At 46.3% G+C, this 11,885-nt stretch overlaps 1 protein-coding gene across 1 annotated transcript; it reads left to right on the top strand.

Moving 5' to 3' along the window:
- Positions 1-515: 515 nt before the first annotated feature.
- Positions 516-11,065, top strand: atg14 (autophagy related 14). Its single transcript, XM_084437569.1, has 10 exons — positions 516-976; positions 1,677-1,739; positions 1,849-1,891; positions 1,976-2,057; positions 3,815-4,052; positions 4,315-4,544; positions 6,391-6,508; positions 6,641-6,731; positions 6,866-6,951; positions 9,128-11,065. Exons 1-10 carry the CDS (start codon positions 696-698, stop codon positions 9,426-9,428), a joined length of 1,533 nt encoding a protein of 510 aa, XP_084293695.1. The 5' UTR covers positions 516-695; the 3' UTR covers positions 9,429-11,065.
- Positions 11,066-11,885: the final 820 nt, after the last annotated feature.

The raw sequence follows: 11,885 nt of genomic DNA, 5'->3' as shown, positions 1-11,885 counted from the left end.
ACATCCAGTTTAAAACTCTGGTACTAGCCTACAGGACAATGAAAGGAACAGCTGCCTCCTACCTCCAGACCATGGTCAAGTCTTACACTCCCTGCCAACCGCTACGCTCTGCTACTTCGGGGCGACTGGTTGCCCCGTCACTCCGAGGCCCCTGCGGTCGGTCGACACGGTCATGGCTCTACTCTGTCCTGGCCCTGCAGTGATGTCAGTGGGCAGTTCATTCCGTCAGGACAGCAGTCGCTGCCCACCTTTTGTTGCAGGCTCAAAACTGACCTCTTTAAGAAGTACTACCAGGCTCCTCACTTTTAAGCACCTATTCTATTTATATTTTGCTACTCCTGAATGCAATTGGGGTCAACGCTGAGCTGAAACAGAATGTGAGCTCGCGAGATCAGGGCGAGACCAGGTCAACGCACGCTTCCAACCAACAGCACCAACAGTATCCATCTGAAATGACGTAGCTACATAAACAAACCTGGTCACGTGGGATAAAGCAGCAGCAGCAGCGCAACAACGACAACTGGACCACGGGCTATTTCTGTCAATCCGCTGCCAAATATGTGGATATGGAGACCGCCATATCAGAAATATTGATATGAAGAAATGAAAACTGGTGGCTGGAATCATACCTCCAACAAACGGAGAACAGTTTAGCTTAATTTCAGCGAGGCTAACGGGTATCAGCTAGCTTAGCTATGGCTTCGGCAGGAGGCGAAGTTCGGCCAGTCGGCCCAAGCGAAGGGACCTCCGGGCCGTTACCGGGAGGGCGGCCGCCGCTCCGCTCACATCATTTGCACACGACGACCAACGCGGGCCCCCCCAGCTCTCTCATGGTGGAGTCCGTGGACGATGCGGAGGGCCTGTACGTAGCCGTGGAGAGATGCCCCCTCTGCAACACTGCCCGGCGGAGGCTGACCTGCGCCCGGTGTATCCAGGCGGGGGACTTCGTGTACTTCGACGGTAGAAACCCCGAACGGTGCGACTGCGTATTTACATTCAGCTGTAGTTTACTCATTATATTCGTGTCAGCACCTATGGTTAAATGGTTATATGTCAGGTGAGAACTCAATCTACCTTTGTCAACATATATGACACGACTGCTAGCTAGCTGACATGCTGCTGGACAGCAACAATGGTAGCCCGTGCTAGCGGTTATAGCTAACGAGACCGCTACCTAGCGTCTTTGTTTACAAATTATTCACTCTTACTGTATTCACTGTTAGAAAAATAGCAGAGCTGTTAGTACATTATTGACCCAGTCAGTTAATTTTCACAACTAAGCTTTTACGTCCAAGTAGTAGCGATCTTGTAATCAAAAATTAAAACTGGCACTACTTTCACTTTTAACTTTTCAATCCCATGTATCATGATTGCTAACGGGTTGAAAATCACAAGATATGATGACGTCTTTAGAGCAAGGCCACTAACTAACTACAGCAAGGCCGACTTGACATAATAACATAACATGACACAACATGGGAAACATATTTTGACAACGATCCCAATTTGTATAAAATGTTCATGAACTATGTTACCAACTTCATATCGTTTGATTGGTTTGCCGATGCTAGCTAGGCATACTCTGAATTACTCATCGGGCAGGTATGGAGCAATATAGGCTGCATTCAATCTCAATTGCAAATCAACGGTAACGAATAATGAATTTGTCTTCACAGATACACTGAGAAATTGGAGAAACTGAAAATCCTGAGGAAGGAGAAAGAACAACTTCAACAGAGGTAGAGCAACTTGTCAGTATTTTTAGTCTTTAATGGTCATATGTTGTAGTGCTTTTTATAGTTCCAGACCAATTTTTTTTATAACAGGGTTTGTGCACTCTTTTGACAGGGTCATCGAAGCCATGGATCAGAAAGTTCAGGCAGACCAGCTGGTAGTTTTTTTTACACACACACACACACACACATACACATCCCAATTTTCTTCTACTGATGGTGTTTGTGTATGTTTCATTTAGAAATGGAAGATCATGTCATGCAAGATGAAGATCGAGCAGCTGAAGGAGGCAATCTGCAGTGGGAACGAGGCGGTGAAGAGCGGTGAGTGAGATGGTCCTGGCAGCAGCAGCCGCTGCCACTCTCCAATGGGGTCGACCCCTCACACAGACACACTACATGCAGTGTCGCCTGTGAAGTTGTTTGGATCAGCGGTTCTCGACGGGTAATGTCCGGTAAAAAGTAGTTCCGCAGGATACGCTCCCGATAGTCTCCCTAGTGCTACAGTCCACCTGATACCAAGGGGCGGCTTACAGTGCTACCAGCTAGCTAGCTAAGCTAGTATTCTAGCTTAGTGTAAGAATAAAGAAAGGTCAAAATACCCAACGATTTGAATGTTCTATAAACATTAGTGTTTCCCATGGCAGCAGAGGTGCACGTGCGCGCAGAATCATGTACAGCTGTTGCAAGAAATTGTTTGTGTATAATTATTATATACATTGTAATCTTTCTCTAAGCATTATCTTATCTCCTCACACATTACATTGACACTGAACATCCACAGTGGTCCACACACCACTCCCACCACTATACATCCCCATTGTCCTCCACACTCATCTCTTAAACCTCTCTTTTTAATATCTCTTCTCCGGTTGGACTACCTCTATGTTTTATGCATTATGGGCTTTTTTAATGTAACCCAAGGCACCACATGGCTTGTTACACAGAACAATCTCAGAAGTCGTCCTTGAGAAACATTTTGAAAGAGGACAGGTGTTTTCACAAAATACCTTGCAGGTGATTGGATGAACCATCTGTCTATCACAGGCTATCGTCATAGGCTGTCGCTGCACCTAAACCACGCCCGTAGCTGCCAGTAGTTCTTCATAGGACACCGATTGGCCCAAGTAAATTTAGATCGGAGCTAGGGATGTGCGCAGATAGTCGTTTATACGACTATACGGCACAGCTTCTGCTAGTCGTTTAGGAAATACTAGTCGGCTAAACTAAATATAGGCTAATATAATTTGATTTAAAAAAAAAAGAAAAAAGATTTGAATTAGTCACCTCACTCACAGTACTCAGGGTATAGTTATTGTCACACTATATTGGTTGCACCTGCCGGGTGGGCAATAACCCAAAGCCATCGTGTGAATAGGCTCGCTCTTGGAGCTTAGTCATTATGCATGTTCCCATTGTTGCAGTCTTTCTCAAACCGATTGCTATATTTGCACAAATGCTAATGTGAGCACTCAACCTCTGGCAATGGCACCCCTGACCTAGTTACCATATGTTAAATTAGGCTACTATTAAGACCGCAGTAGGCTACTATTAAGACTGCGTTTTGAAGCCAAATTTTATTCAAACATTGGTCCCCAAAAAGCACAGAATAATGTAAAACTGTGCAAATAAAAATAAACAACAGGTCTTTCTTTGGGGAGGAGGACTATGCCGTCAACTCAAGATGAGCTGGAGTGATACTGGACTGAACTGCTTATCCCTCTGAGCAAAGACCCACTTCTGTGGTGGCGTGGGAAGGCCCAGCTGCACACATCCCTAATCTGAGCACAAATGGATTAATGTCAAGCCTGGCCAGACTGTGAGCTTGTGAGATCAGGTTGGTCTTACAAGGCTAGGGTTAGCAGACAGCAAAATTAAGAATTTCCGTTGCAAAGTTTGTTGCAAGTGTCCTGTCCTTAACATATTTGGGAATTTTGAGTGTCCTTGGATGTGCTCGCAACTATTACAAGATATATCCCACTCAGCAGGGTCCTTAGCACATCCTTTATACCAGGGGAGTGAGTTTTGCTACTTGACGACTACTCTACTTAAGCCTCCTCGTTACGTGTGGCCTCCCCCAGACAAGGAGCTGTTGCTGCGCTCGCAGGAGGAGAGCCAGGGCCTGCAGCGCCGGGCCGGTCACCACCAGGAGAAGAGGGACAAGATTGACCGGCACAACCGGCGCCTGAGGGAGCGGCTGGACAAGCACGGCCGCGAGATGCAGGCCCGGCTAGGCCACCTGGCCGAGGTCCGCAGGGGCCACATCCGGGAGCTCACCAGTCACATCTTCCCCACCCAGGAGGACAAGCAGGGCAGCAGGTCAGCAGGGACTCACAGACATGCACGCTCTCACACACACACACACACACACACACACACACACACACACACACACACACACGAGTCACAGCCAAGCCTACAGGCACAGTCGTACACACACACATGCACAGTCGTACACACACACACCCGGGATGGCTAGTCTGCCCAACGGAATAGTTCCAAAAAAGTGCTAGCCTCATCCATTTGATGTTGCAAGCTGTCTCCAGCGAACAATACCTGTGCCCCTGCGTGTGTCCCTCAGAGACCCTGCAGACGTCGCGGCAGAGTGTGACCTCGCCCTGACCTCCAGCACGGTGAGCGAGCTGGCGGAGGCCAGGAGGACCACCTACCTGTCTGGCCGGTGGATCTGGGACGACCAGAACGGCGAGACCATCATCAGCATCACCGGACCGCCCGTCACGCTGCCCAGCAATGGAGACTGCTCCGCCTACTACAGCTGGGTGGAGGAGAAGAGCACCAATCAGGGGCCAGGTAGGGAGCTGAAATGCCAATCATGGGCCCGCCAGGAGGTTGGAACTCCAATCAGGGGCCAGCTAGGAGGCTGTAACTCCAATCAGTGGCCAGCTAGGAGGCTGGAACTCCAATCAGGGGCCAGCTAGGAGGCTGGAACTCCAGTCAGGCAACAGGGTATAACAGCTAAACGAGTAGAGGGACTTGTGTGAAATGGCTCTGTATCACGTTTTAGCCCTGCTTAAACATAGAATACACATGATGTTTAAAAACGTTAAATAGACCTGTTGTTTAAACATTGAATAGAGCCGTTTCTCTTATCACATATAATAACAATAGTTTGACAGCCAGGAAGCATGCGGGCAGCGAGCATTGAGCAATTCGATATTGCGATATGCATAGCGTGCCCACTCAGCCCCGTCCAAGTAGATCCACTCCTGTGTCCAGTTTCGTAAATCAGCCTGACCCCTGTGTCCAGTCCTGAGGTGTATTGTAAAACGGATTTATTAGGTTCTATTACACATTTTGAACAATGAGTGTATTCTACGTTTAAGCATGGCTAAAACGTGATACTGAGGCGTTTCACAGAAGTGCCTCTACTCGTCTATTACACGTTTAGCCATGATACCGATCACAGAAGTGCCTCTACTCGTCTATTACACGTTTAGCCATGATACTGAGTTGAATCAGGGGCCAGGTAGGAGGCTAGAGGCCAGGACTAGCATGTTGAGACTGTCAGTTATACAGTTATAGATTCATAAATTCTAACTGTTGACAATGACAGTTAAAGGAGTAGTAAAGGGAAAATGCATGTTTAGCCCTGTTTTAAGGTTACTTATGATCATATACAATGGTTCAGATCAAAACGTTGACAAAGCTAGCATTTTCGAGAAAGTTGATAATTGCTCTACCACCATTTTGGTCATACAATGGATGTGAATGGGCATCTTGAAAAATCATTCAAAAACATGTTAAACTCTAGATTTCAAAGACAAGAAGCTCACCGAGGGTGTAATTGGTGTCCGTTGGTGTTCTGACATCAAATTCGCCGCAAAGTATGAATCCTATAGGGTTTTATTGATCATTTTATGAAATCCATTGACTTGTATTGATGCGACCGTTGTAGATGTGTAGATCAATCCGCAGAGGGGATTCAGGAAGCGGAACTACTTACGGTAGCTATTGTTATTGTTTATGTTGCTAGGCTACCTAGTTTGCGGAAGTTTACACACGTATGTGCTGTGACTGAATAGTTCTATGCTAAATATTTAAAAAAGCCTTTCCAGATGAACTAGAATCTTACTTTATGGCAAATTATATGTCAGAACGCCAACTAACACCTAGGTGAGTTTCTTGTCTTTGAAATCGAGAGTTTAACATGTTTTTGAATGATTTTTCAAGATGCCCATTCACATCCATTGTATGACCAAAATGGTGGTAGAGCAATTATCAACTTTCTCGAAAATGCTAGCTTTGTCAACGTTTGGATCTGAACCATTGTATATGATCATAAGTAACCTTAAAACAGGGCTAAACATGCATTTCCCCTTTACTACTCCTTTAAGTGCTCTGAATCTGAAACAGTCAAATTGTAAGTAGGTGATGGACCACCTCTAGGCCTGCAGGGCCAGTATACACAGGTCCTCCTATCCTCATTGCTCATATTGGGGGGAGGGGGGATCTGTTGGAGCATGGGGGCTGGCATGGCCTTGATGTAGTAGGGGGTCTGTGTTTTCTTGTCCTCTACCTGTTTGTGTAATATTTGAAAATATGTCAAATAAAACCTTGGTAAAAGAAAAACAGATTTGGTATGTGCTTGTTGTTGTGGGAGATGCTTCCTGAGTGGTGTGGCTGTGTCCCCCTGCAGAGCTGGACCACATCAACCCGGCCCACACCATCAGCGCTGCCCTCTGCTACTCCACGCAGCTCGTCAACATCCTGTCCCACATCCTAGACGTCAACCTGCCCAAGAAGCTCTGCAACAGGTCTGCAGGATCACATATTCTAGGATAAGATGTTACCGTTTTTATCCTTGGATGATTTTGAGGTTTTTGTGATTGAGGTTTTTGTGATTCGGCTGACTGGAATGTGTGCGTATTCTTTCTTGTGTGCCTCAGTGAGTTTTGTGGGGACAACCTGAGCCGGTACCGTTTCACCAGGGCTCTCACCAAGCTGAACACCAATATCCTGCACCTCTGCTTCTCTCAGGTACACAGCTGCTAAAGGAGGCCTGTTTCTCTGTCTCTACCTGTCCGTCTGTGTCCCAGAAGCCATTGCTGTCACTAACGTGCATGTCTTTGCGTGTGTGTGTGTGTGTGTGCGTGTGTCTGTGCGTTCTGCAGCATGTGGACAGTGAGCTGCTCCATCCCCACCATACCCTGAGGAACATCATGTTCCTGGTCTCCCCTGACAACAGGAACTTGGGCAGGTAACTAGAGCCCCCCTCCTTTTACAGTATCCTTCATGTTCCCTAAGGTTAGGTTGAAGCTAGAGGAGAGGGCACCGCTTGGAAGACGTTTGGAAAAAGGACAGGCACTGTTAAAAAATACCTTGCAGGCGATTGGATGAACCATCTGTCTATCACAGGCTATCGTTGTAGGCTGTCATCACATCTAAACCACGCCCATGGGCTGTCATCACATCTAAACCATGCCCATAGCTGCCAGTAGTTCCTCATATCTCCTGTTCTTGACATATTTGGGAATTTTGAGTATCGTCTCCCTTTACTCCTTATGCATGTGACATTGAACTCAGAATGACAAGCAAAATGTCTCAGTAAACGTACAATTCTTAGAATAGAGGGGCAATTTTTTATTTTTTATAAATAAATTAAGCCACAAAAAGACGTGCGTTATGGATGTGATGGGAAATCTTAGCTGAACATAAAAATAGCAATGTTAAACATCTTTGATATATTATTTAGAATTTTATGAGGAAAAAACAGTGTTATGGATGTGACATTGCTCCGTTATGGATGTGTCTGAAATACAGAGAATTTGTTTGGGAAATCAACAATCATACTATCACAGTACTTTTGTTGACATCTAAAATGACTCAATGTCAGTTTTGACATCAAGAAAACCATCTGAGATGGCTCTGAAGATTTTCAAGGTGGCCGCCAAAAAGGCATCAATTTCAATGAAGTCTTTTGAGGGGATTTGTTTTTAATTACTACTCCGTTCTCTACACTGGAATCCCTGTAGCAGCTCGCATTCAGTTTAAGACTGGTACTAGCCTACAGAGCAGTGAAATGAACAGCTCCTTCTTACCTCCAGGCCATGTCAAGCCCTACATCCCCGTCCGAACACTTCGCTCTACTGCCTCAAGATGACTGGTGGCCCCGTCGCTCCGAGGCGATGCACAATTTCTCTTGACTACAGATGTAGATGTTGATCTAGGCCTAGTCTAATGTGGTCTAGATGGGGGGGAAAAGAGTGAAATCAATCTTTACTGTTTTCACAAATAGAATAAGGGTTTCACAAATCTGAAACTGTGTTTTAACTAGTCCCTGGAGTCTACTTGAAGATCTAGTCCAGATTTGACAGGTCTAGGTGATGTGGTTTTTGGTCTGGACCTGGTCCAATTTGGAGTTATGCCATTTTTAAGATTGATTGGAAAATTCCTATCAGAAGCTGCGAGTCAGTAGCCAACTTCATCGTGCCGCGAATCGGACCCCAAATTCGGCCTCGTGTTTGACCGTGAATGTCAAACGAATATCAAACATCACACTTTACCGCGGTCATTGTTGACCTTATCCGACAAGCCTACACTTCAGCACACGCACGCACGCAGAAACACACACAACAGGGTGGGAAAGATACCTAAAGGTCTAATTCAGTATTTTTCTTAAATAAATGGTAACAGTTAGCAATGATAGGCTTCATGCCAACATATGGAACAGGACTGTCATGTGATTGACGCATGTCCATTTGTTGTAGGCCTATTCGCAATTTTCTAGTTTGATTGTCACATCCGTAACCCTGTCACGTCCGTAACGCACAAAAATAACATTAAACAAGAGAGTGGGAACGAATATTTGATGATCACATATACATCAGTGAAAGTTAGCTTTGCACAGAAAGTTTGGGTAATATTGCATTTCAGATGCATGTTTTATAGCAACTTTTCCTGAAAAATGTTACGGACGTGACATTGGCTGTCCTGTAAAAGCGCATCACTTTAACTAGGCTCAACAGTTAAAGGAAAAACTCAAATAACACAATTGATTTACATGCTGCTACACCAGCCAATAGCAATAGAGGGGTGTGGGTGTCCGAATCATTCTGTACTACAAAATATACACCTTGATGATACATTTTAACGTGATTTTGTTATGAAAAGTGTTACTTTTTCATGGAGAGGGTGACATTTACATGGAATTGCCCTTTTATCGTATTGTTTTGTGTTGTATGTACATTCAGACTCCGTCCTGGTGACATTTTGGTCAGGTCACCCTCACAAAAGAGGGTTTTAATCTCAGTGGGTCCTTCCTGGTGTCCACCTCTCCTTTCATGGTCATTGTGCAGACCACTGTCTTTTTATGGTCGTTCATGTATTGGGACTGTTTGTTTTCAATGTTTGTGGGCTGGTTTGGCTCTGCCCAGGACCGGTCCGTTCGAGGTGAGCGCTGACCTGGAGGACTCCATGGAGTTCGTGGAGCCGGAGGCGTCCGGGCCGGCGGAGGAGAGCGGCGAGGAGGTGGTGTCAGACGAGGAGACGGACCTGGGGACGGACTGGGAGACGGTGCCCAGCCCGCGCTTCTGTGACATGCCCTCCCAACCCATGGAACTGTCCCAGAGCACAGCCATGCAGGTGTCCCAGCCCGGGGCCAACGCGGGGGGCATGATCTCCTCCGCTGCGGCCTCCGTCACCTCCTGGTTCAGGGCCTACACGGGGCAGCGCTGACCGGAGACCCCCCTCCTCCCTGCCAGGCCGGTCCAGGGAGTGGTTCTGATCCAGCTACAGTGCTCTGAGTGTCTGGCCGTGGTTCCAGAGCCAAGGGGCCTTGGTGGACCTGTCTTTAGGGAACTTGACCAGGGCTGATTGGAGCTATGCAACAACATCCTCATACCAACTACTCCACAGTAGCCAGCCTGGACTGGACTGATGTCTCCTGGCCTGGCCTTCCCCGCCCCTCACACTAAGAAGGGATGTTTAGTTTGTTTCTGCTAGCCTGCTTGTCTGAACTCCTGTAGGATGAGGGCAGGTGTGTCTCTCTGAAAGTAGGAGACTGCCGTGTCTGTTCAATGGTTCTAGTGGGGCTGAGGCCTGGGGGAGAGATGGAGAAAGAGGAGACAGATGGAGAGAGGGTGCTCAGTGTCACCTACATGGCCACTGCGCTGTGCAGATCAGACAAGGCCTGGACAGCGATCCTTCAGGAGGGGCATTAACACGATGCAGGGATCTTCTGCAGTGGAGAGGAGGCTGCTATGTCAGAGACCTGGAAGACCCCCATAGGCTGAGAGATTGGACCTGCTGAACTGATGTCATTTCCTGTTGCTCCACACGTCAAGAGGAAGGAGAAAGTCCTCCATCATGCGGTGCACGTGTTTGGGCATCAAAAATGTGTTCATTCTTCACCCTGGTCCTTAGTGAAGAGACCTCCCCCTTATTGGCCTCCATACAGCTTCCAGAAATGGTTTTGGCAGAAGTTCCTGTTGTCCGACTAATGCCAAATATGGAACAGGAGCTGGCTGGATGAGTCCTTACCGAACTACTACTACTCGGCACTTTGTGTTTTACTATTAACTTTACCTTTTACATGCCGTTTACAAAACCTGATCATAGATCAGCCCCACCGCCCTTGCCACCCATGACACTACGTCTGTAGACCAGAGACGATTGGCCAACTGCAGGGCCAGAGGGAGCTGCAATCATATTTTTGTTTGTTTAAAAGCTATAGTATCCAGTCCTGGGTGTGCACTAGTATCTAGTAGTTAGGGTGCTAGGGAGCAAGGGCCTAAGGGGACTAAGGAGCTAGGAGACGGTTTGTGATTGGAGATGTCTGATTGGAGATGTCTGTTGAGGAGAATTACTAAGCATCCCCATGGAAACAGCCCTACGCCAGACCAATAAGTGACCTACTATGTTGATTGAATTTGTGTTTTCAAGGTAAAATCGATGCCTAAAAGCAAACATTCTTTTTGTGTTTGGTTTTCACCCAAAGATGTTACATGGAAATTCCAAGACATAGCTTGGATGCTCTTTTGTCTCCAGGATCTGACCTGGCTCTCATAATTACCGTTGGCTATTGAGTGCTTCAGAGCATGGAAACAGTGGCATAGCAGTCACTGTCATAAACACATACCCCCACCCTATCACAGCACCCTGTATCAAGGTGGTGTTTGAGTTAGTTGTCTTTGTCTTATTTAGCTGTGTGGAATAATTTTTGTTTAAAGAACCCCAAGTTGAATTATGCAGATCAGGCATTTACAGTATAAATGTCACACAAAGCAATATGTCACATGGATGGAGATGTCTGTATGGACCTTGGATTCTTTGGTCATGGAGTAATGTGTGTGAAAGGATGAACATGATCTCTTTGTTGCCATAAACATCTGATTCAAAGCCGTGTGGTCTCATGGTGCGCTTTTGTCACAAAAACTAAGTACTAACTAGGGCTGCAAGCAGCAGTGAGCGAGCCCTCGCACCCCACGCATGTCGGGGTGCAGCACCATTAAAGGGTGTGCTATTTCGGTGTCCAGTACTGCGAGAAACTTCCTGTCACCAGTAGGTGGCGCTCTACGCGTGGCTCAATACCAAAGCATAGATGTGTTCAGGACGGTACCTTGATGAAGCGTGAGAAATGTTGTGTAAATCGGACAATGTATGTAGGAGTTATGATGACTTCCTGCTTGACCTGTAGGCGGCGCTATAATTATGAGTCAGTACTGACCTACAGATGTGTTCATCAAGGGTGAGAAATTTGGGGTAAATTGGATAATGTATGTTGGAGTTATGAGGACTTACTGTTTCACCAGTAGGTGGCGCTGTAAGTGTGACAATACCGACGCATAGATGTGTTCAGAATGCGACCTTCAAGTCAGCAATTTGGTGCAAATCGGATAATGTATGTAGGAGTTTTGAAGACTTCCTGTTTCACCAATAGGTGGCGCTATAAGTATGACGCAATACTGACACATAGATGTGTTCAGGACAGAACCTTCATGAAGTGTGAGAAATATCGGACAAATTGGATAATGTATGGAGGAGTTAAGAGGACTTCTGTTTTATGGCGAAATGTCAAAATTTGGCGGAGCGCCATGGCAAGGGTGTTTGGTGAAAACTCATTTTTTTAATAACTTTTTATCACAAAGGTCTTAAGATGAAGCTGACCGAATATGAAGTTGATGGGATGAAATC

The sequence above is a fragment of the Borostomias antarcticus genome (assembly GCF_949987555.1).
Source record: "Borostomias antarcticus genome assembly, chromosome: 5".
Taxonomy (NCBI): domain Eukaryota; kingdom Metazoa; phylum Chordata; class Actinopteri; order Stomiiformes; family Stomiidae; genus Borostomias; species Borostomias antarcticus.
This window is presented reverse-complemented; position numbering and strand designations above follow the sequence as displayed.